The sequence below is a fragment of the Heptranchias perlo genome, chromosome 5 (assembly GCF_035084215.1).
Source record: "Heptranchias perlo isolate sHepPer1 chromosome 5, sHepPer1.hap1, whole genome shotgun sequence".
In the NCBI taxonomy this organism is placed as follows: Eukaryota; Metazoa; Chordata; class Chondrichthyes; order Hexanchiformes; family Hexanchidae; genus Heptranchias; species Heptranchias perlo.
Genome location: NC_090329.1, coordinates 28,487,046 through 28,512,607, shown reverse-complemented (window position 1 = coordinate 28,512,607; position 25,562 = coordinate 28,487,046). Strand labels below are relative to the sequence as shown.

Below are 25,562 nucleotides of genomic sequence, written 5' to 3'. Positions count from 1 at the left end.
TTATTAGGGCTCCTTGGTGCCACACTCGGTCAAATGCTGCCTTGATATCAAGGACAGCCACTCTCACCTCACCTCTGGAATTCAGCTCTTTTGTCCATGTTTGGACCAAGGCTGTAATGAGGTCTGGAGCCGAGTGGTCCTGGCGGAACCCAAACTGAGGGTTGGTGAGCAGATTATTGGTGAGTAAGTGCCACTTGATAGCACTGTCGACGACACCTTCCATCACTTTGCTGATGATTGAGAGTAGACTGATGGGGCGGTAATTGGCCGGATTGGATTTGTCCTGCTTTTTGTGGACAGGCCATACCTGGGCAATTTTCCACATTGTCGGGTAGATGCCAGAGTTGTAGCTGTACTGGAACAGCTTGGCTAGAGGCGTGGCTAGTTCTGGAGCTCAAGTCTTCAGCACTACAGCCGGGATGTTGTCGGGGCCCATAGCCTTTGCTGTATCCAGTGCACTCAGCCATTTCTTGATAACACGTGGAGTGAATCGAATTGGCTGAAGTCTGGCTTCTGTGATGGTGGGGATATCGGGAGGAGGCCAAGATGTATCATCCACTTGGCACTTCTAGCTGAAGATGGTTGCAAACGCTTCAGCCTTGTCTTTTGCACTCACGTGCTGGACTCCGCCACCATTGAGGATGGGGATGTTTGCAGAGCCTCCTCCTCCCATTAGTTGTTTAATTGTCCACCACCATTCACGACTGGATGTGGCAGGACCGCCGAGCTTTGATCTGATCCATTAGTTGTGGAATCGCTTAGCTCCTCTATTTCCTTCCCACTAATGTAAGGAATCTTACAACACCAGGTTATAGTCCAACAAATTTATTTTAAAATCACAAGCTTTCGGAAGCTTGTGATTTTAAAATAAATTTGTTGGACTATAACCTGGTGTTGTAAGATTCCTTACATTTGTCCACCCCAGTCCATCACCGGCATCTCCACATCATTCCTTCCCACTAGTTGGTGGACTATAGAATACACCCAGTAGTGTAATGGCGCCACTATTGTTTCTTAACTCTCACCAAATAAATTCTGTCTTTTACCCCTCAAGGTCATCCTCTCTCTCCAGCACAGCAATAATCTCCTTAATTAATACTGCCACCACCAACCCTCCTTTTCTTCCTTCCCTATCTTTCTTGAAGGCCTCGGCCTAAATTTTAACAATGAGGCGGGATCTCAGCAGGGAGTCGATAAGCGGGTGGGAAACCCAGAAAAAATTTTTGTGCGTGGCACCAAGCGATCGTGACTCAATTGAAGCCACTTAACGAAACTTCCGGGTTTTGCGCCCTCAAGCTGTGCAGCGGGCGTACTGCGCATCACATGACGTTTAAAGCCCATTATTTAAAGGGCCAATGTAACAATGCATTTTGAAGGTGAAAGGAGGAAAAATCACAATGGAACATCCTAGAGCAAAGCCTGGGCCCAGGTTCTCAGACGCTGCCCTGGAGACACTACTGGCTGCTATCAAAAACAGGAGGCAGGTGATATACACACCTAACAGGAGGAAGAAACCTGGTTCTGCCACCATGAAGGTGTGGCTGGAGGTGGCAGGACAGGTCAGCAGCAGGAGCACGGTGACCTGGCGTGGCTACAGCGCATTTAATGGCCTAACCTGGTCAGGAAAAGTGAGTCCAGTTACTGATTGACCTGCATTCTGTGGTGAACATTACCCCTCCGCCCCTCACACTGCCCTGCGAAGCCTACTCCGTCACATCACTCCTCACACCCACTTAAGGCTCAGTGTCAAGTTACCTTCACTTTCGGTGCACTTCTTCACCATCCCCCCCGCCATTTGTGCACCCACCTCTCTCACTCATCCCAATCCTGATGCAGTGTGATCAATCTGTCTGATAGTCATCCTCTGATGCATCTCATTCATTGTCAGCCTGACCCACAGCAATGCATCCATCGGATGACCCCGTCACCCTCACTCACTCACACGTCTGTACTTTCTCCCCTTGTAGGAGAGGATTCGGACTGGAGGGGGACCTCCACAAATCGTGGCCCTTACAGAGGCGGTGGAGGAGGTCTTAGAAATTAGCCGAATGGTGGAGTGCCTGGCCATCGGGGATGCTGAGACTGGCACCCCGCAAACCTCTGGTGATAGAACTTTAACATCCCTCACACACAACATGGATTGATGTTATCAATGATCGACCCGTTCCACACCTCAGTATCCTCATCGCAACATTACTTCTGCGATGAATCTTAATATTGCTGCATGTTCTCTTCCAGGGCTGTCAAGGATTGAAGACGTGGGTGAGGATGATACCTCAGAGGAGCTCCCGGCCTCTGAGGGCGCACCGTCACGTCTTAGTGGGCCATGTACCAGCGCAAATACTCACACCTCGGTGGGTCCTATTAGAGAGTTAGCTGGGTTGTCACCTGGTGATTCATCACACACAAGTGAGCACGAGCAGACACTGGTGGCAGGGGCAGCTGTGGAGAGTCCGTGTCGATGGGCACACTCCTCTCCAAGCTCTGCTCAGCTTGGCACAGATGCTGAACCCCGGAGGCCATCCTTGAAAAGGAGAATGATCGAGGTACAAACGCACCTTTGCAACGTACTGGAAGACTTGCCACGCTCAGTCTCCACAATAGCGGGGAGGATGGAGGAGTCCACCTCCAGCATTAGTGGACTGCTGGTGCAGGTAAGTGTGGGAATGTCTGCACTGGAGAGAATGGCAGCCTCCATTGAGCTTCAAGCAAAGCTCACAAATGAGTCCATTCAGGCCCTGGCAATAGCCGAGCGGACTCAGAGTGAACAATAGCCGAGCGGACTCAGAGTGACTCCCTGGCATCACGAGCAGCCAGGTGAGACGCTGCCCTGCCAATGGTTCGCCCATCGTCCCCCTCCTCCTCCTCATCTTCTTCAATGTTGATGGCAGGTACGGCTGCTTCATGAGCGCATGAGACCTCATCCACCTGTAACCCTCTCTGTTGAGTGATGTTGTGCAGGACACAACACACGACTATTATTCTGCACACCCTCCCTGGTGAGTACTGAAGGGCTTCCCCAGATCGATCCAGACACCTGAAGCGCATCTTCAGCATTCCTATGGCTTGTTCTATGACAGACCTGGTGGTGATGTGACTGTCGTTATACCGTTGCTGTGCCTCGCAGGTGGGGTTCCTCACAGGTGTCATGAGCCACGTCTGCAGGTATCCCATGTCTCCAAGGAGCCAGCCCTTAAGTCTGTCTTGTGCATAGAAGAGGGCTGGAATGTTGGACTCGCACAGAATGAAGGAATCATGGCACACACCTGCAGAAACCTCCTCCGGTGGTCACAAACCAGCTGCGCATTGATGGAGTGATATCCTTTTCGTTTGGTGAACAGTCCTGGCTCATGTGCAGGTGCTCGGATTGCTACATGTGTAGAAGACAGCCAGAGTGGAAACCCACTGCCCTCTCAGTCTGGCTGATGTCGTCGATGGGGAAGTTGACATAGTCGGATGCCCTGGCAAACAAGCCATCCGTGACCTGTTGTATACACTTAAGTGCAGACGACTGAGAGATCCTGGTGATGTCTCCAGTGGCGCCCTGGAAGGATCCGGGGGCGAAGAAGTTGAGGGCAGTGGTGACTTTAACTACAACGTGGCCACCAGGCCCATCCGGGAGCAGCTCTGCATGAAGGAGCCTGCAGATGTCTGCAGCCACCTGCCGACTCAGTCTGAGCCTTCGTCGGCACTGCTCCTCAGAGAGGTCCAGGAAACTCAGCCTCTGCCTGTAGACCCTCTCACGAGGGTAGTGCCTCCTGCAACGTCGGCCCCTCCGTTGGTCCCCTCTGCTCTTCTGCAGGTCCATGTGGCGCACCTCCATCTTGTGGAGCTGCAACTCCCAGAACTGCACGCCCTGCATGACGTGGATGCTGATGTGTCTCCTCAGATATGCTGCTGAATAAATCCATTGCGTCCCCCCCATCCTAATGGTGTCAGTTTGAGGGGGTCCAAAATGTAGATGAATATGTGTGAACACAAGAATTCTGAGTGTGAACAAAGAAATCTCAGTCTAAACACAAGGAACTCCCAGCCAAAGGTTTGTCTGAGTGAACTGATTGCCCTGCTGCAAAAACTCACCTTTTCTTCAAGTGTCAATCACTGGTTTAAATGTCCAAATGGCTGCCGGCTGCAACTCGCCTCCGTTTCCATGGCGTCTTTCAGAGGCCACAGGAGACACGTTCAGGTAGAGTTAAAATCATTTGTCTGCCTCAATACACAAAAACTTAATTCACTTAAATACTTCAACTATCTTAACTGCCCCTTTAAATGACTTCCGGGTTTCTGAAGTGCGCACACACCCAGATGCGTCTGGTGAAATGCAGAATTCGGCAGGTTGGAGCTGGGATTCAGTCCCGCTGCAAACTTTTAAAACTTTTACTGCCCCCTGCCCCCAACCCACCCATTCTTCCGGGTTAAAATTTCCCCCCTTGTATCCAGGAATATTTACTACCCAATCCTGCCCTTTTTTTGAGCCAGGTCTCCGTTATCACCACGACATTACATTCCCATGTGGGTATTTGCGCCTGCAGCTCTCCAACCTTGTTTACCACGCTTCATGCACGCTAAACCTTTCTTAGACCTTCTCATATTGTCTCTTTGTTTCGTCCTACCTAATACTGTACTATTTCTTACTCTAGTGCTATCTGTCTCTCCCAATCCTTTGTGCACCTTGTTTCCCCTTTCCAATGCTACATCCTGGTGCCCATCCCGCTGCCAAATTAGTTTAAACCTTCCCCCACAGCATTAATGAACCTCCCCGCGAGGACATTGGTCCCAGCTCTTTCTGTCTTGAACGGGTCCCTCCTGCCCCAGAACTGGTCCTAATGCCCCAAGAATCTGAAGCCCTCCCTCTTGCACTATGTCTCTAGCCACACATTAACCTGCCTTACCTTCCTATTTCTGTACTCACTAGCGCGTGGCACTGGGAGTAATCCAGAGATTACTACCTTTGAGGTCCTGCTTTTTAACTTCCTCCCTCGCTCCTGAAAATCTGACCGCAGGACCTCATCCCTTTTCTTTCCTATGTCGTTGGTACCCACATGGACCACGATTTCTGGCTGTTCCCCCTTCCCCCCGCAGAATGTTCTGCACCCTTTCTGTGATGTCCTTTACCCTGGCACCACGGAGGCAACACACCATCCGGGACTCCCTTCAGCGGTCACAGAGATGCCTGTCTGTCCCGCTGACTATCGAATCCCTTATGACTACTGTATTTCTACACTTCACTATGTCCCCCCTGCAGTCCTTTGCCTCATGGTGCCATGCTCAAGACTGCACTCCTTTGAGGTGTGGTCACCCTCAATATCGGTTTGAGAGTGCCACATACCCCGATTCCTGCACTGCCTCCCTTTTCCTACTCTATCGGATGGCCACCCACTTGCTATCCTGAACTCTCTGTAACTGTGAGGTGACCACCTCCTGGAACGTACGATCCAGGAAACCTTCAGCCTCCCTTATGCTCTGCAGTGACTCCAGCCGTCCCTCAAGCTCAGAAACCCTCAGCTTGAGCTCAAGCAACTGGAGGCATTTCCTGCACATGTGGCCCTCCAGGACACGTGAAGAGGCCTGAAGTTCCCACAAGGCGCAGGAATTGCAGGCAGTGGGTCTCAGCTGCCCATCCATTATATTTAGAAACCTTTTCTTTCTTAACTCCCTTTACATACTCGATTATTATTAATTTACTTACTGTTTACTTACCCCGATTAACCTACCCTTTTATTCCGGGTCTCTCAGAACTCCTCCTCTCTGTTCACTGTCTCCAAATTCTCAAGTTCCCACTGGGTTCACGATCCACTCCATTCACAATGAGCTCTGTGCTTCAACTCTCTGACATTGCTTCGAAACTGTTCCTCGTGATGCAGAAATAGGATCACTTTCAGTAGTTCTCTGATATTCCGCATTGAGAACTCACCTGGATTAGTTAGTAGCTTGCAGACCCCAATGGTTAACATATTTGTAAGTATATAGACATATAAACTTGCTTGTACTTTCTGTCGATATTAACAAAACCAAGAAGTTAATTTGTCTCTGACATCTGAACCTATATAACTTGGATTAATCTACTCAATTGATCTAACACATATCACCCCCTGCATACTGTCATTCGGTGAGCAGGAAACCAATAAGATCAAAATGCAAGCACACATACAGAACCTTCTCTTCATCACCCACTGTAACATTATCTACTACACACAACCTCTGATATAACACAGATTGAATCCTTACGGTTTCTTGCAAGGCATTTTTAAGAGCAGTTGACAATAGGCGTACCTGACACAAAAATAACACCAGCAAAGGAATTCCAAAAGTGTACATCATAAATACAAAAACAAACATGACTTAGCCAAATATGTTTCAACGACTCTGAAAATGAGATTGCCAGTGCTAATGAAAATTCAGCAAAGTTTTTTTTAAGACAAGATTTGTTGTCACTATTCTACACTTGCGTATTCTATAGCTACTATAGGACAGCAACTAGTTTGATTTCTACTCAATTGCTAGCGACTTCTACAATCCAGATCATTTATGGTTCTCCCACAAACAGATAAACCTCATAAAAGATGCTTTGTAATATGTCTCCTTAGAGTGACATACTATGTGTATGGCTCCCAGCAACAGCCTATGTGAGAATATTGTTCACAGTCGCATCTGCTTGAATATCATGTGATTGCTGCAGACTTTTTTAAACTTTGCACGAATTACAGCAAAGTACAATTAGGATCAGAAATGCACTTATTAATATGCCAGTGTGAAATGCGTTTGAGTGTTTATTTACGAATTTCTAACAGAAAGATATAATTCATTTAAGAGGAATCCACTGGAATACAATTCTGAAATATTCTGTATCTTTCATTCTTGAGTAGTTTTATTCAGTACTGGAATGCTTTTCTTAATGTTTGATGTCTGTCTGAAAGCACTGACCCATATTCCCCTGTTCTGAAGAAACTGACCCATATTCCCCTGTTCTGAAGATATTGACCCATATTCCCCTGTTCTGAAGACACTGACCTATATTCCCCTGTTCTGCATATATTGACCCATATTCCCCTGTTCTGGATACACTGACCCACATTCACCTATTCTGAAGATACTGACCCAAATTCCCCTGTTCTGAAGATACTGACCCATATTCACCTGTTCGGAAAGCACTGAGCCATATTCCCCTGTTCTGAAGATATTAACCCACATTCCCTGTTCTGGAGACACTGACCCATATTCCCCTCTTCTGGATACACTGACCCATATTCCCCTGTTCTGGAGACACTGACAAATATTCCCCTGTTCTGAAGACATTGACCCATATTCCCCTGTTCAGGACACACTGACCCATATTCCCCTCTTCTGAAGATACTGACCCATATTCCCCTCTTCTGAAGATACTGTCCCATCTTACCCTGTTCTGAAGACATCGACCCATTTTCCTCTGTTCTGAAGGCACTGACCCATATTCCCCTGTTTTGGAGACTCTGACCCATATTCCACTATTCTGCTGACACTGATCCATATTCCCCTGTTCTAGGTACACTGACCCATATTCCCCTGTTCTGAAGATATTGACCCATATTCCCCTGTTCTGAAGATATTGACCCATATTCCCCTGTTCTGGAGACACTGACCCATATTCCCCTGTTCTGAAGATATTGACCCATATTCCCCTGTTCTGGAGACACTGACCCATATTCCCCTGTTCTGTATACTGAAATAATATATCACACAACTGACATGAAATAAAAACATTGCACACCTTACTGATACTGAAAGTTACAGCCCTCATAGATGTATTTGTAATCCTATTGATCTGCCACCTTACAAAACGTGCTTAAGATCCAAGTAACTTTGTTGTCCCCTCCCTAAAACTTTTCAATCTCAATTATTTAAATTAGGGTCTAGACAGAGTAGTTGGGGAGAAACTGTTCCCATTGGTAAAAGGGTGAAGAACCAGAGGACATAGATTTATGGTGATTGACAAAAGAACCAAAGGTGACATGAGGAAAAACTTTTTTACACTGGAATGCACTGCCCGAGGGGGTGGTGGAGGCAGATTCAATCGTGGCCTTCAAAAGGGAACTGGATAAGCACTTGAAGGGAAAAAATTTGCAGGGCTACGGGGATAGGGCGGTGGAGTGGGACTGGCTGGATTGCTCTTGCATAAAGCCGGCATGGACTCGATAGGCCGAATGGCCTCCCTCCATGCTGTAACCTTACTATGATTCTATGATTTTATCTTTCTCCCATGTTGGATTTTCAGAATTTGCTCTGGCGCAAGTACTCCATTCATTTACATATCTTCTCTGCTTCCTTCATTAAATCCTTCTTCCTTTTTCTCAGTTACTTATATGATTATAAAATGTTTTCTTTCCTTCCCCTTCCTACCATGAATTTGTAGTACTTGTTGAATCTAGTGCTGTACTAGGAATGTTTCTCCTTCTGTTTAACCTTCAATAATCAGCAGCTGAACAGATGGCCATTCCTCATACTAACTCTGGCTATAATGTCCATGCTCAGCATCAAAATGCACGTTAGCGGGTCCATCTGAACCGAGTGCAAACACCCTCAACAATAAAATAATTCGTCCAAACAATACTGTTACTTCAGAATTTTATTTCATAGCTTAAACCGTGTAAAACAATTGTTTGTAAATTTTCTGTCTGGTTGCCATGTGACACTGACTGTCAGGGTGGACTCTGGGTATTGTAGTTCTATGGCAGCAGAGTGCAAACTACAATTCCCATGATACATCTCTCCCTAACACCAATGAACAATTTGTCAACAAGACCTGAAACACCACAGCACCTAAAGCCCAGATGAAATTTTCAACTCTGGGACTGAAGTAGAATTTGAGTCCTAGGCTCCAGAGAAAGGGAAAGGCCTGTGTGGGGGAACTGTCTCCCAGGCATTTTTAACATTAAAGCCCTGAAAATCTGCAGGCCACTAGCCTGGTGGTTATGCTGGGATCGTGCTCTCCCCACCAGAGTTTGCGGGATCAGTAGCAGCACACCTCATTTACATGGGGCAGATGGGTATCCCTGCCACTATGGCCACATCTCCAATGCCTGCCAACCTCATTTAACTGGAAAATTCAGTGCTTGGCTGCCATTTGGGAGGGGTCACCAAGGCCTCCTTCCCCCACTTGGCCCCTATAGAAGGGGGTTAATCCAAAGTTTTTAATAAAGAAAACTCATCTCTTCTCAGTTGGACCTTTTTGTTGGGCCAATGCACCCACCTGGAGGCAGATATGCCTCATCTCATTCAGCGTACTAACCTCCAGTCCTATTGAGAGCTTTTTTAAAAAAACAGGGTGTGTGTGTGTGTGTGTGAGAGAGAGTGAGACCTGTTGTAGCTTTAGTTGTTGTTCAAATTGTAAAAACTCTATAGAAAGTGTGTTAAACTAAGAGAGGAAGACAGACAGTTTGCTTTACTTAAGCCAATGTGAATTCTTCAAAAAAAATGTTGAATTTTGAATGCAAACAAAAAGCCTCTAATTATTACCTGTGTTTTCTTGATAGTTAGAAAATGTAAGCATTCTAATTACCGATACCTGTGAGACAGAGTGCAGGGTTTGGCACTAGAACCTGATCAATTCCTGCCCTGGTGGAGCATCTCACTATGTGCAAAGCACTTTCTTTGTTTCCCTTTTAATTACACTGCATCCTGACTGAGCTGGGAAAGCAGGAACTCCCAGTGTAAGGAATCCCCGTCCCGACAGAGCTCAGGCCCCACCCCTGACATCATTGGCCTCGTTAAAGGCCTTTTAAAGGGGGGGGGTGAAGGTCTCATTTTTACAAGCCCAACTTGGAAATCCCTGAATCGACAGGCACCCATCAGAAATGTGGGGCCTAAATGACTAGTCTTATGTGTACGTTTAATGTGTTTTTTGAATGGCGCAATTGTTTAATATATCTTTAATGTTATATATGTCACTTTTAACTGTATATATGCTGACCTGAGAAGGAAAAGAAATTGGTTGCTCAAAAAAATTTCTTGAGCGATCTGATTGGTTTTGCTTTGTGGTTGCTGCTGGTTCCAGATTGCTGGGTTTCAAAAAAAGATTCATTAATTTGATTGGATGGTCTTGTGCTCCTTGTTCATTTTTGATTAGTAACCTGTCTCGTGATGGAGCATTTGATTGTGACACATTCAGTCAATTGGATATTTGAACCAATAAGTATGTTAACAGCCAGAGGTGATTTGAGGCAATCACTCTTTTGAGATGTGATGCCCTGCAGACATGTACCATACACAAGAATTTATAACAGATGTAACACCTCAGAACATTGAATATTAATTGCTAGGAAATTGTTTTCTGGTATAAAATCTACGGCCTAGAAATTTGAGAGCACGCATCCATTTTTCAGGTGCAAAGCGGACGCCTAAGCATCCAATTTGGTGGGCGGGGTGCGCATGCTCATTACGTGCTGGAAATTCGCTGCCCACCATATTGGTAAAGGCATAAAAAGAGGCATCTAGTGCCCATGCCTGAAACAGGCATTAGGCCTTTCACATGTTTGAGCCCCCCTTTACACTGGACCAGCTGCGTTCAGGATAACGTGGTTTACATGCGGCCTTACCAGCGATCCTTAAAGGGATTGCTGGAGGCTGCCACCGATAAGGTAAATGTAAGGAATCTTACAACACCAGGTTATAGTCCAACAGTTTTATTTGAAAATCACAAGCTTTCGGAGCTTTCCCTCCTTCGTCACTCACTCACCTGACGAAAGAGGTAAGCTCCGAAAGCTTGTGATTTTCAAATAAAACTGTTGGACTATAACCTGGTGTTGTAAGATTCCTTACATTTGTCCACCCCAGTCCATCACTGGCATCTCCACATCACCAATAAGGTAAGATTTTTTAAAAATACTTAACTGAACATGAAGCCAAGAGAAGCAGTCCATTGCTGGCCCCTGCTTGGGACTCTCTCCAGTTCGCCTCTCCCCTCTCCTGATTGCCCCCTCCCTCACAATCACCTTCCCCCTCCTCTGATCACTCCCCATCCGTCCTGAGCGCCTCCTTCTTCCAGGATCTACCTGAGGGCCTATGCCAGTGACGCAGCGGACTGAAATTGAAATCCTTTACGCTGGCGAGCTGCCTTGTAATGGCAAACCAGATGTCTACAGCCTGCCAGTCTCATGTAAATGAGGCCTGAGGCCCAATACCAGGTGTACCTCAGGCCTACCCGGTCCAGCACAGGGATCAGTGTGAACCAATTTCTAGGCATGCCTTCACTGTCCTTATACTCACAATGTGTTTTTTCTTTGAGTTTTACAACAAATATAACAACCTTCCTTATTCTCCTTCTCAACAGTAACTTGCACTAATTATAAAAAGACCCCGCCACCTGTTCCACCACGAACCACATCCAAGCCGGTGATTTCAGTGACAGCCCAGAGCAGCACAGAATCAACTCAGGATGCATATCACGAGAACCGGGCTCAGAGGAGTTCCCCATGGCCTCAAGACGGCAGGATCATTTATAACTCTACGGACAGCCTGGACAGTACAAAGGCAGTGAACATTGCATTGGAATCAGCTGCTGCCCAGCATCATGCTACACAGCATCATGCCACCAATAACAGCAAAAACCACATGGTTTTAACCAGAGACAAGGCCATCTTAACCCTAGATGTGACAAAGGCAGAACAGTACCTAAAGAATCGGCGGTCCTCCATCGGGATTCAGGTAATCTGTCATTAACATCTCCTATCTGTGGCAAATTGGACACACAACTACTGTAAATAGCACCGAATGAGTGATGCAGATTCACTGTTAGTCAGCTGTACATAGAGCATGTACTGTAATCTGCATCATAGCAAAACCAGTGGCAAAATTACACATCATTAAGAGAAAACAAACTGAGCATAATGGTTGAGGGGAAGAAAGGTTAGTCTAAAATCACATCTCAATCAGGAATCTATCATCAAATAGAATAAAAAAGGGATCTTTAGTCAGTGGATTTCATAATTTTTCAACTAGTAATTACTTGTAGTTAATTAGTGTATTATATGTATATATATATACATTTTTTGTAACTTTTTCCCTGTCACTATCACTAGTTTCTTTTTCATCCCATTTATTAATTCATCCAAATCCTAATTCATCCTGTTGCCCCACTGAGAAGGTGTTCCCAACTCTGTAATGCCACCCAAGACTTAGTAGCTAGTAAGCACAAGAAGCCCATGCACACTGACTCTCCTTCACGATTATCCCCTCCCTCCTGGTGAGGCAGTGTCTGACTTGCACATGTTCCATCACATTGACAGGATAGTCAAGAGCCGGAATATGGGGAGTCATGAGAATCACCCAGTGTTCTAGTGCAGCACTTGGAAACACCAGCGGAGATTTTGCCAGGCCTGTGTCAAGTTTCGCTGGGTGCAGCAAATATCGGAGAATTGGGTGGGTCAGTACGCACGTCTGTAGAGGACCCTGCCCGATTTTCCTCCATTTAAATGAACGGATGCGGATGCATCAAAATTTCCCCTGCCAACCACTTCAAATCATGTGAACGTGACACAGAATCTGTGATAGCATGATCATAGTAATTCAATGGCATTAGTGAAAAGACAGATGGTTAACCTGCCATCATGGATACTGCTATCACTGTTACCAACAACTTGGATAATTCTTTAGTTGTTACTTGTCATACGAAATTGACATACAAAATTGACAGGCAGGAAAAGACCAGTTGGTCCATCAAGCCTGCCCCACACCATGATGGCCAGACCATCATGGCTAAACACTTCTTCCCTTTTCTGACCTCCCCCCCCCACCCTCACATCCACCTCTTCAGACATGTAATTTCCTGGGAGAGGCAAAAAATAGAAAAAAAACAAGGGCCAATAAGAGAAAAATACTCTGTAAAATTCCTCTCCGACCCCCTCAGGTGATCGAAACCAGCCCAGGAGATCACATGGACCATGTGTTAGCTTTAAAGCTATATGATGTGATCTCTACCCCAGTCAGGATCCGGTCCAGCTCCCCAGCTGAGATTCTTTAAGCTAGGAATCATTCTTGTAGCTCTCCTCTGGACCTTTTCCAAGGCCGCTATATCACCCACCATGTGGGGGGACCAAAACTGGGCACATTACTCTAGATTTGGTCTGACCAGCGACTGTATAGTGTCAAAATGGTGTCCTTTGATTTATACTGAATGATTCTACTAATACAACTCAATATCCTGTTAGCTTTAGTTATAGTTTCTCTACATTGGTCATGAACCTTTAGTGATCTGTGCACAATAACACCAAATCTTTTTGCCTCTCAACCTCTTTCAGTATTATTCCCTGCAAATGATACATGTATTCTGTGTTGGCCCTACCAACATGCATAACACTACATTTATCTAAATTAAGCGCCATTTGCCCATGTGTAGCCCATTCCTCTAGCACATCATAATCTTTTTGGATTTGATTTCACTCCTCTACCATCTCAACCCTTGCACAGATTTTGGTGACATCTGCAAACTTACTTCCCATACTCCAAACACCAATGTCCAGGTCATCAATAAAGACCGTGAAGAGTAACAGGCCTGGGGGATTCCACTAGTAACATGTCTCCAAGCTGAACCACATCTGTTAAATACAACATTTTGGCTGCGGGATTGGAGCCAATTCCTAATCCAACATTTCAAATCCCTACTGATACCACAAGATCCTATCTTGTGAAGTAACCTAGTGTGAGGTACCTTATCAAAGGCTTTCTGAAAGTCCAGGTAGTCACTATCTACTGGATTTCCCTCATCCACTACCCTAGTGACGTCTCAAAAAACTATCAAATTGGTTAGGCACGACTTATTTTTTCGGAAGCGTGTGTTGTGAATTTCTAACGGCCTCTTCCCTTTCCCAGTGATCCTAAAGGGCATCTCTTATGATGCCTTCTAGCATCTTCACAATAATGGATGTCAGGCTGATAGGCCTGTAGTTTCCTGGCTCTGATTTGTCCCCTTTTTTGAAAATAGGAACTACATGAGCTAGCTTCCAGTTTAAGGGAACTATCACTAACTCTATTGTAGATATGGGCAAGGGGCTCACAGAGCACCTGTCCCATCTCTTTAATCACACTTGGATGGATATTATCCAGACCTGGAGCCCTATCAATTTTGAGATTTCCTAATCTGTCCAAGATGACATTACTATCTATTTTAATATTAATAATGCTTTTTAATACTGAGCACCCCCCCCCCCCATCTGGAACATAAGCATTGTCTGCAGGAGTATAGACTGATTCAAAATAGTCATTTAACAATTCCGCCATAACCTGAGAATCAGTTTGAATTTGCCCTACAGTATCCTTTAGTGGCCCTATATGGTCCTTTATGTTCTTCTGACTACAGACATAGCTAAAAAAGCTTTTGCTATTACTGCCACAATTACGCACCATCTCTTGGCTAATCTTATGGCTGTTCTTGTCTTCCTTAATTGCAAGCGATACTTTTCCCTGTTCTACTGTGAGTTAATTGCCTTAAGAGTGTAGCATGTTTTCTGTTTCATTCGAATTTGCCTCTGTATATTCCTCGTCAACCATAATGGTTTTGTTTTACCATGTGCCCTTCTTTTAACCATTGGGACAAAGATATCTTTGTTCTGTTTGAGAATGGTTTTAAATAGAACCCATTTGTCCTCGGTGCTTGATTGTCTATCTAGTAGTGTTGCCCAGTCAACCTTTGCCAGTTCTTTACCTATTTGATTTGGTCATTTATTTACAGAAATTGTTTGTTTCTCTTCTATTGTACTATTATCAAATCATGGTTTTAAATATTACATTGGTGACCAGACGCATAAGCCTGTAAGAGCTTGGACATAGTCTGTGATCTGCAATTCAGCTCATGACAAGTTCTTGCCTGAGTCCTTAGGAGGAGGCTACTAAGTAGCAGCTCCATGGGGAGTGAAGGAATATTGGAAGGTGAGTCACCCTGGGCCGATTTTGTGTATCTCTTGATGCCTGGTCACAGAGCAGGTTTGGCAAGAAGCCAGGGAGCAGGTCAGGATCCAGCTCTCTATCCACCAATTGCTAAAGCACAGAATGCACAAGCAATAATATCAGGACTTCTCATTTATTCTGTTAGCAGTTCTCCCGATGGGTTGGGATTGTCACCAGGGACATAATCATTTATAGATGCTAAAGTGCCAAAACATGTTAGAGGTTAGATGTCTTTTTTTGAATAATTGATTTATCAGATTTTCGAGCTTTCAGGAAAAAGCAAATAAAAGTATAAAAATATTTTTCCAGTTCTAGTATGAAGTGAGTTACCATGATTAGTGGTACATAGGGTTACTGTACTATCTATCATCATCCTGCTTAGAAACCTGTCTGTCACATTCAAAGTCTGAAGTGATGATGGTGTGTTCTGACTTGAAAGTGCATTTGAGATGGGAACCTAGTGATACTGATGTGAGAATATGTGATATCAAATTGAGGAGGTAGTGTAATAAATCCAAGCAAATTGTGCCACATGGTTTTGTCAAAAAAAACTCAGCATTTTCTGAGCTTATTGAAAATAGATAAACAAGAGGAGGAGTCAAAGATAAAGATGTTGAACTGGAAATTAGCTGATTTCAGTGCAATGAAAGTGGACCTAGGCCAAATTAATTGTTTGGATAAAACGGCATATGAACAGCGACCAATGGAAGTAATTTAAAGACAAGATGGAAAAGGTACAAGTTAAATATATCACAACTAGGATTAAAGGGGATGTGTCAAAGGTACAAGTTAAATATATCACAACTAGGATTAAAGGGGATGTGTCAAAGGTACAAGTTAAATATATCACAACTAGGATTAAAGGGGATGTGTCAAAGGTACAAGTTAAATACATCACAACTAGGATTAAAGGGGATGTGTCAAAGGTGCAAGTTAAATACATCACAACTAGGATTAAAGGGGATGTGTCAAAGGCTGGAGAACTGTGGATAAATTGAGAGGTTAAAGCAACAATGAGTTTGAAAAGGAGTATCAAAAATAATTCAGAAAAAATCAATAAGAAATATGCAAAATATAGAAAGAAAGCAAAAAGGCAGATTAAGAATGCTAAGAGGAAGAATGAAAGAAGATTGGCAATTAACATAAAGGGAAAGTGCCTAAGGCTTTTATAAGTCTGGCCACAATCTTCCAATCTTCCTTAGATATGTGGATGGTGCTGGAGGACTGGAGGATTGCAAATATTACACCCTTGTTCAAAAAAGGGGAGAGGGATAAACCCAGCAATTACAGGCCAGTCGGCCTAACGTCGGTGGTGGGGAAACTTTTAGAGACAATAATCCGGGACAAAATTAATTGGCACTTGGAAAAGTATGGGCTAATAAATGGGAGTCACCAGATTTGTTGAAGGAAAATAGTGTTTGACTAACTTGATTGAGTTCTTTGATGGAGCAATGGAGAGGATTGATGAGAGTAGTACGGTTGATGTTGTGTATATGGACTTTCAAAAGGCATCTGATAAAGTACCACATAATTGACGTGTTAGCAAAATTAAAGCACACGGGATTAAAGGGACAGTGGCAGCGTGGATACAAAATTGGCTAAGGGACAGAAAGCAGAGAGCAGCAGTGAACGGTTGTGTTCCGGACTGGAGGGAAGTATACAGTGGTGTTCCCCAGGGGTCAGTATTAGAACCACTGCTCTTTTTGATATATATTAAATGACCTAGACTTGGGTATAATTTCAAAGTTTGCAGATGACACAAAATTTGGAAATGTAGTAAACATTGTGGAAGATAGTAACAGACGTCAGGAGGACATAGACATACTGGTCAAATGGGCAGACACATGGCAGATGAAATGTTAAGCAGAGAAGTGTGAAGTGATGCATCGTGGTAGTAAGATTGAGGAGAGGCAATATAAATTAAATGGTACAATTTTAAAGGGAGTGCAGGAACAGAGAAACCTGGGGATGTATGTACACAAATCTTTGAAGGTGGTGGGACAGGTTGAAAAGCCTGTTAAAAAACCATATGGGATCCTGGGCTTTATTAATAGAGGCATGGAGTACAAAAGCAAAGAAGTTATGCTAAACCTTTATAAAACACTGGTTAGGCCTCAGCTGGAGTATTTTGTCCAATTCTGGGCACCACACTTTTGGAAGGATGTCATGGCCTTAGAGAGGTTGTAGAAGAGATTTACTAGAATGGTTTCAGGGATGAAGGACTTCAGTTACATGGATAGACTGGTGAAGCTGGGGTTGTTCTCCTTAGAACAGAGAAGGTTAAGGGGAGATTTAATAGAGGCATTCAAAATCATGACCGGTTTTGACAGAGTAAATACGGAGAAACTGTTTCCAGTGACAGAAGGGTCGGTAACTGGAGGACACAGATTTAAGGTGATCGGCAAAAGAGCCAGAGGCGAAAAGAGGAAACATTTTTTTACACAGTGAGTTGTTATGATCTGGAATTCACTGCCTGAAAGGGTGGTGGAAGCAGATTGAATAGTAACTTTCAAAAGGAATTGGATAAAAACTTGAAGGGAAGAATTCTACAGGGCTATGGGGAATAAACAGGGGAATGGGACAAATTGGATAGCTCTTCCAAAGGGCTGGCACAGGCACAATGGGCCGAATGGCCTCCTCCTGTGCTGTACCTACTATAATACTATGAAGTACAAAGTATAAAGGGGGACAACTCGTATTTGAGAGTCCAGGAATGGCAGAGATGCTTAATAATTGTTTTGTCTTAGCGTTTACAGAGGAAGATGTAAGTGGGACTGTAGGAGTACCTGAAGAGGATGTAGAAGAGCCGCCGTTGGAGATACATATTCAAAAGGGCAATGTGTTAAACATGTTATGTGATTTAAAGTAGAAAAGTTACACTGGATGAATTTAGAATACTGCAAGGGAGGAGATAACAGAGGCAATAATCTTTAGAAGCAGGAATAATGCCAAAGGATTGGATGGTGGTAAATGTTACACCCCATGCCCAAGAAAAGGGAAAGTAATGAGCCAGAAAATTATAATCCAGTTAGTTTTACCTGGATTGTGGATAAACTTCTAGAGTTCGTATTACTGAATGAAACTGCTGAACCTTTGGAAAGGCATGAGCTAATCAAAAACAGAAAGCATGGATTTGCAAAGAGAAAATTGTGATTGATTAATTGAATTTTTTGAAGAAATCACAGTGCATAGATTCATGGAGTACATTGGATATTATATACCTAGACTTTCAGAAGACATTTAATAGGTGCCAGATAGGAGACCTATTACAACAATTAAGGAACATGGTAATAAAGGAAGGGTTGCCCTAAGCCCTGGTAATCCAGCTCCTGGAAATCCTATTTATACTTATATTCCTTATTTGCTTGTTTGCCCTGTTTGAAAATTGTTGGTCTGAAGGTTTGGAAAGGGTTGTTTTTAGTGCTGGTGGATTAATCTTAAATCAGAACATTAAGATCTGTTACTATCAACTGCTTGAGATATATGTCAACTGGGATTTAAACCTTATATGTGACCCTTCCAAGTCTCCATGGTATGTACCTATGCAGTCCCCAAAGACCACAGCTAGGACACCTGAATTAAAGCTGCATGAATAGAGAGGTGTCCAGGAAGCAAAGAGTTGGGGTAATTGTCATTGTTCAGATTGTGGGTAGTGGTGTGTGCCCCTGCGATCTGTGCTGGGACCTCTTTTGTTTTCTGTTGATTTAAATAATTTGGACAGATGTACAAGAGGAATGATAATGAAGCTTGCTGATGATCAAAAAGTTGGTATGCAGGTGCAGCAGGTGATCAAGAAAGCCAACGGAATGCTGGCTTTTATTGCTAGGGGGATAGAATATAAAAACAAGGAGGTATTGCTGCAGTTATATAAGGTATTGGTGAGACCGCACCTGGAATACTGCATACAGTTTTGGTCTCCATACTTAAGAAAAGACATACTTGCTCTCGAGGCAGTACAAAGAAGGTTCACTCGGTTAATCCCGGGGATGAGGGGGCGGACATATGAGGAGAGGTTGAGTAGATTGGGACTCTACTCATTGGAGTTCAGAAGAATGAGAGGCGATCTTATTGAAACATATAAGATTGTGAAGGGTCTTGATCGGGTGGATGCAGTAAGGATGTTCCCAAAGATGGGTGAAACTAGAACTAGGGGGCATAATCTTAGAATAAGGGGCTGCTCTTTCAAAACTGAGATGAGGAGAAACTTCTTCACTCAGAGGGTGGTAGGTCTGTGGAATTTGCTGCCCCAGGAAGCTGTGGAAGCTACATCATTAGATAAATTTAAAACAGAAATAGACAGTTTCCTAGAAGTAAAGGGAATTAGGGGTTATGGGGAGCGGGCAGGAAATTGGACATGAAGCTGAGTTCGGATCGGTCAATGCCCTGTGGGTGGCGGAGAGGGCCCAGGGGCTATGTGGCCGGGTCCTGCTCCGACTTCTTGTGTTCTTTAGATTTGTGGTTGGGATCAGATCAGCCATGATCTTATTGAATGGTGGAGCAGGCTCGAGGGGCCGATTGGCCTACTCCTGCTCCAATTTCTTATGTTCTTATGTTCTTATGATAATAAATTAGAAAGCATGGTTAACTGTGAGGAAGAATCGGTAGCAAGGGGGCATGGATTGAGGTTATTACGAGGAAAACGATTGGGAAGTTAGAATTTTTTTTTCCACACAGGAGATTATTAGAATATGAACTGCTTTGCCGCAATAGCTATTGAAGCGGAGTTGATACGATCATTTAAACTGGAATTGGATACTATTTAAAAAGGAAGAATGTAAGATAAAGGGAATTGGGATGTAAGTAGATAGCTCCACATAAGAACATAAGAAATAGGAGCAGGAGTAGGCAATACGGCCCCTTGAGACTGCTCCGCCATTCAATAAGATCAGGGCTAATCTTCAACCCCATCTCCACTTTCCCGCCTGATCCCCATATCCCTTGATTCCCTTAGAGTCCAAAAATCTATCGATCTCAGCTATGAATATACTCAATGACTCAGCATCCACAGGCCTCTGGGGTGGAGAATTCCAAAGATTCACAACCCTCTGAGTGAAGAGATTTCTCCTCATCTCAGTCCTAAATGGCCGACCTCTTATCCTGAGACTAGGGGGCTGATTTTCGGATGGCCGAGCAGGTGCGTTGGGGGCGGGGGGGCTCCTAAAATGATGGAATCCCATAGCGGGTTCGGAACCCGGCTCCAACCCGCTGACTTCCGGGTTCCCCAGTGACGCATTGGGGTGCGCACGCAGCTCCCACATGCGGGACTACCACCGGCAATTAAAGCCAGCGGGATGCTACTTTACATTGTTATTTAGATACTTGAGGTACTTGACAGACCTCATTGAGATTGTGTCGGGGGTGCAATTTTGAAGGATCCTCAGTGTGTTTCCCGTGCTGTGGGAAACACTCCCTGTTGAAGCAGACGTGTTTCAGCCAGCAGCCAGTGGGAGATGCAAAGGACTATTTGACAGGTGGGGGGAAAACCTCATTTGTTGCAGCAGGGCACTCTGTCACTTCAGACAAAGTTTTGGCTGCAACACCTTTGTCTTTCCACTCAAAATGCTTAATTTATACCCAAAACTCTGCTGTGCAAACACATGTACCAATTTTGTGGACCCCCTCACACCATCAGGATTGGGGGGCGCTATAATTGCATTCATCACTTCATCCGAGGACGAGCAACATCACCAGCCTCGCCAGGCACACCATCCACCTCCGCCACACGGAGCTCCACAACACAGTGCTGTGCCACAGGCACCTGCACAAAATAGTCGTGTAACTACACATACACCCACTGTAGGGTGACCCAATGGGTGGCATCAAGTGTGGGTGTTCATGGTGAACCTCATGAAAGGGACTTATTACACAAGCCTGTCAAGAATGGCCAAGACGTGGCAGTAGTGGTGATAATAATAATATTTAATGTGCCATTAACAAAAATCAAATATAAATAAAAAACATGACAAACTGTCAAACACCCTTGTGCATCCCCTTTGTGCTCACAAAACCTTTGCCTTACGCTTACAAGTACTCCTATGTGGTACATCCCCTGTGGCTGCAGCAGAGGTAGTGGCAGGTTATTCTTGTTCATGCTCTGACTGATTAGCTGCTTTGGGCCGACGCCCTCTGGGTTTCGGTGCCCGTGAGGGCCCCTCCAAAGACTGCTCCACCTGCACCTATGCAGAGCCAGACTCGGCCACCTGGAGAGGAGGCAACATTGCGGGTACTGGTTGAGAAAGGGGGCAACGGGTGAGACGTGGGAGCACTTTGGGTGGCGTCCCCACTTCCATGTCCCCTTTTGCCATCATCCGTCTCCTGGGCCAGGCCCACGTCACTCCTACCACCCTGCTGGACGACAGTTTGGAGGACATGTGTGAAGCCTTGTAAGGCCAATGCTCATGTATCTGCCTGACTATTTAAGGCGGCAGAAAGTTGCTCACCCTGAGTCTGAAGGGCCGTTGTCAGGGCCTCAATGGACTCATTGGTGAGCCGTGCTTGAAGCTTGATGGAGGCTAGCCTTCCCTCCATCACAGACATTTCAGCACTAACCCGCGACACTATCTCAGAGATGCCCTCACGTGCCTGTGACAGTATCTCAGAGATTCCCTCCTGTACCTGTGCCACCATTCCACTCATGCAGGAGTTGGACTCCTCCATCCTCTGCGCGATTGTGGAGAGTGCGCGTGGCACTTGTTCCAGCACCTCGCAAATGTGCTGCTGCCCCTCGATCATTCTCCTTTTAAAGGATGGCCCCCAGGGTTCAGCATCTGTGTCTAGCTGAGCAGAGCCTGGAGAGGAGTGCTCCCACCGACGGGGACTCTCCACAGCTGCCCCTGCCACCAGTGTCTGCTCGTGCTCATGTGTGTGGTGACTCACCATGTGCGACCCCAACTAACTGAGGATGGGGACCCACCGAGGTGTGTGTATCTGCGCTGGTAGATGGCTCGCTCAGATGTGACGGTGCCCCCTCAGAGGCTGGCAGGTCCTCTGAGGAATTGCCATCCCCTGTCACGGCGGTCGCTGAAGGCCCTGTAAGAGAACAGAAGGCAATATTAAGCATGGTTACAGGTGTTGAGGTGCTGAAGATGGCAAGGCATGTTAACATCATTTGCAATTGTGAGTGCTGAATGTTAAAAGTTCTGTCACCAGCCGTTTGTTGGGTGCCAGTCTCGGCGTCCCCAACGGACAGGCACTCGAGGGCGCAGCTTAATTCAAGAGCCTCCTGCTCCGCGTCCGTGAGGACAGCCTGATGTTGCGACCCTCCTCCGGTCTTCGCCCTCTCCATGCATTCTGGGCTCTCTTCTCCTATAAGGGGAGAAAGTAGAGAGGCGTGAGTGAGTGATGGCGATGTGGCCAACTGCTGAATGCATTGGTTTGGGTGAGGCTGACCGTGAAAGAGATGCATCAGAGGGTGAGTATGAGACAGAGCCATGACATTGTATGAGGATTGGGTTGAGTGGTAGTGGTGGGGTGAGTACTGGGGAGGTGAGGAAGTGCAGGTAAGTTGAGGATGAGATTTGAGTGGATGTGAGGAGTGATGTGATAGAGTAGTGTTGGCAGTGCAGAATAAGTTGGGGGGTAGGGGCGGTGATGTCGAAGACGGAGTGTAGGAGAATGAGTAAGTGTACTCACTTTGGCTGACCTAGTTAGGTCATTGAAGCGCTTCCTGCATTGGATCCATGTGCGGGAGACATTGCTGCTGCTGCTGACCTCATCTGCCACCTCGAGCCAGGCCTTCTTGGTGGCAGAGACAGGGCACTTCCTCCCGTCTGCCGGATAGAAAACACCCCTCCTCCTCCTCACCCCATCCGGTAGGATCTGGAGTGAGCCATTGTTAAATCTGGGAGCAGCCTTTCCCCTGGGCTGCTCCATGCTGTACTTTTGGTTGTTTGCTGCAGGAGCTGCATTGGAGGAGTGCCCCTTTAAATAGGGCTCCTCCAGCTGACAGCCTGTGATGCGGGTGCGCAGTCCGCCTGCTGCACAGGTTGACGACGGGAAACCCGGAAGCCACAGTAAGTGGCTTCAATTTACCCGCGATCGCGTGGGGAACGGACGGATTTTACTGGGCGGGTTACCCACGCACCCAGTCACCCCCCCTGCTGCCATCCCGCACCCCCCCGGTAATATCGGGGCTTATGCCCCTAGTACTAGACTCCCCTTTCAGGGAAAACAGTCTCTCAGGATCTACCCTGTCAAGCCTGCTCAGAATCTTATATGTATCAATGAGATCACCTCTCATGCTTCTAAACTACAGAGAATATAGCCCATTGGACTCAATCTTTCCTCTCATAGGACAACCCTCTCATCCCAGATATCAATCTAGTGAACTTTCATTGTACCGCCTCTGAGGCAAGTATACCCTTCCTTCGATAAGGAGACCAAAACTGTACACATTACTCCAGGTGTGGCCTCACCAAAGCCCCGTACAATTGCAGCAAGACTTCCTTACAGTTAATGAGGTAGCACTAACATAGGTATGATGGGCCAAATGATCTCTTTCTGTGATGTAATTGTTATGATTCTATGACATGTGCATTCTGCCTGTGTTTGTTGCACCAGGTTGATGCCTTGGAGACAGCAACAGACTCAGATACAGACAGCAGAGGCCTTCGGGAGTACCATTCAGTGGGAGTGCAGGTTGAAGATGAAAAACGGTAATTTAAACAAACCACAGGGTAAACATCTAGCAAAAAAAATACTCCGTTGCTAAGGAGATTTAGAAAAGAAAAGTAAATGGGAACTAATTAATTCCCAGTTGTGTTTTACTGAGCATTAATACTGTCTCATGCTGATTGTGAAAGAGTCATAATTAGGAAGTTATGGTCAGTGCTTTATCAAGGGTTATTTACAGCATTGAGCTAAACTCAATTGTATGAGGTTACCATCGAAACAGATGTTGGAAACTATGCACGCGCTAAAATTGGATAAACAGGATTTCATCTGGAGATTTGCAAAACATTGTACTCTTACTACTGCAGTCTTCAAAGCTTATATAATAATTGTATGAATAAAGTGGAGAATTCTAACCTCATTTTACTTGTATTAAGGTGCAGAATTCTAATCTGAAAAGTAGGATTTTCTAATGCAATGGATAGTTTGACTGCTATTCTATATCATGTGCTAGCAGAAGAAACTTATTTCCTCTGTCTATTTATTTAGTAGCTTATCAGTTCATTCTGTTTTCCAGACGTGGGCGATTTAAACGTTCAAACAGTGTGACAGCCAGTGTGCAGGCTGACCTTGAACTAGAAGGGTTTCCTAGTCCAGTTGCCACTGAGGACAAGGCACTTCAGTTTGGTTCCTCATTTCAGCGCCACTCTGAGCCCAGCACCCCAACCCAATACACTGCACTCAGAACTGTGCGCACGCAGGGCCTGCTGAGCTACAGAGAGGACTATCGAACGCCCATTGACACATCCAATTTCCCACCACCGGATCCATGGCTGGAATCTACCCATCAACCTGTGGAAATTGGCCGAATGTCTCCTTGTCGAAGGGATGGTCAGTGGTTCATGAAGCTGTTGCATGCAGAAACAAAGAGGATGGAGGGATGGTGTAAACAGATGGAGAGAGAAGCAGAGGAAAATGACCTGTCAGAAGAAAGTAAGAATACCAGCTTTTATTGTCTTCTCAAGAATCAGTGTAACTTTCCATGAAACATGCCTCAAGTTGGGTCAGGATATGCAATTAAATATTCTGCAGTTATAAAACTTTGAGGATGGATAGGGAAAGAGGAAAGGGAAGAGGGGAGATTGTACTACTTAGAGACACTATTGTATATGATATCCACCGTATTCCCTTAATCTATGCACTGTGATTTCCTCAAAAAATTCAATTAATCAATCACAACCTTCTCTTTGCAATTCCCTGATTTAACCCATGCCCTTCGAAGAATTCACTAATTTCATCTCGTAATACAGACTCCAGGGGCATGATTTTGACCCCGAGCCGGGAAGGGGGCGGGGGGTCAAATTGCAGATGGGAAACGCGGAAGTACGAGTTTCCCAGACATTCTTACGATTTTGATGTAAGGACGTCTTTTTTTTTTCGGTTTGCCGTCCGACTGACCAGCCCGATTGACAGGCTGACCTCAGTCGGACGGGAGAGCAGCCAGGGAGAGGACGTGTTGAGGTAAGTCTTTGTTTGTATGGATGGGGGCAAGTGCACAGGGAGCATGGGTGGGCATAGGGACATGGGTGTGCATGGGGCATGGGTGGGCATGGGGAGCACAGGGGCATGGGTTAGCACAGGGGGCACCAGTGGGCATGGAAGTCACGGGGAGGGAGTCAGTCATGGGGGGAAGGATCGGGGATCATCACAGGGGTCCGCGATTGTTGGGGGGTCCTCAATCTTGGGAGAGGTCCGCGGTCATGGGGGGGGGTCAGAGATCGGGGTGGGGGGCCGTGGCAAGTAGGCTTGTTGGGCATGGGGATGCACTCCTGCTCCTCCGGGCCCACAATTTTTGCCAGAAAGGCACTTACCCGTTAGTTTCGGGCCTTCTCGCCTCCTTTCATGTGGCATAAAAGTGAAGGCCCGGGAATCCCAGCGCCCAGGGGTTGAAATTTCTAGAGAAATGGATTCCCGCAGCCTCCTTGAAAGGTTTTAATCACCAACCCGCCTCCTGGGATTTGTTGTAATTTGGAGAG

General features: G+C 45.6%; 1 protein-coding gene across 1 annotated transcript in view; it reads left to right on the top strand.

The window, feature by feature from the left end:
- LOC137321349 (disks large-associated protein 2-like) overlaps nucleotides 1–25,562 on the top strand; it is a 168,754-nt gene that overhangs the window by 120,559 nt on the left and 22,633 nt on the right. The window contains 3 exon segments of the mRNA XM_067983735.1: nucleotides 11,306–11,679; nucleotides 23,476–23,570; nucleotides 24,104–24,519. Coding sequence (XP_067839836.1) covers nucleotides 11,306–11,679; nucleotides 23,476–23,570; nucleotides 24,104–24,519 — 885 coding nt within the window.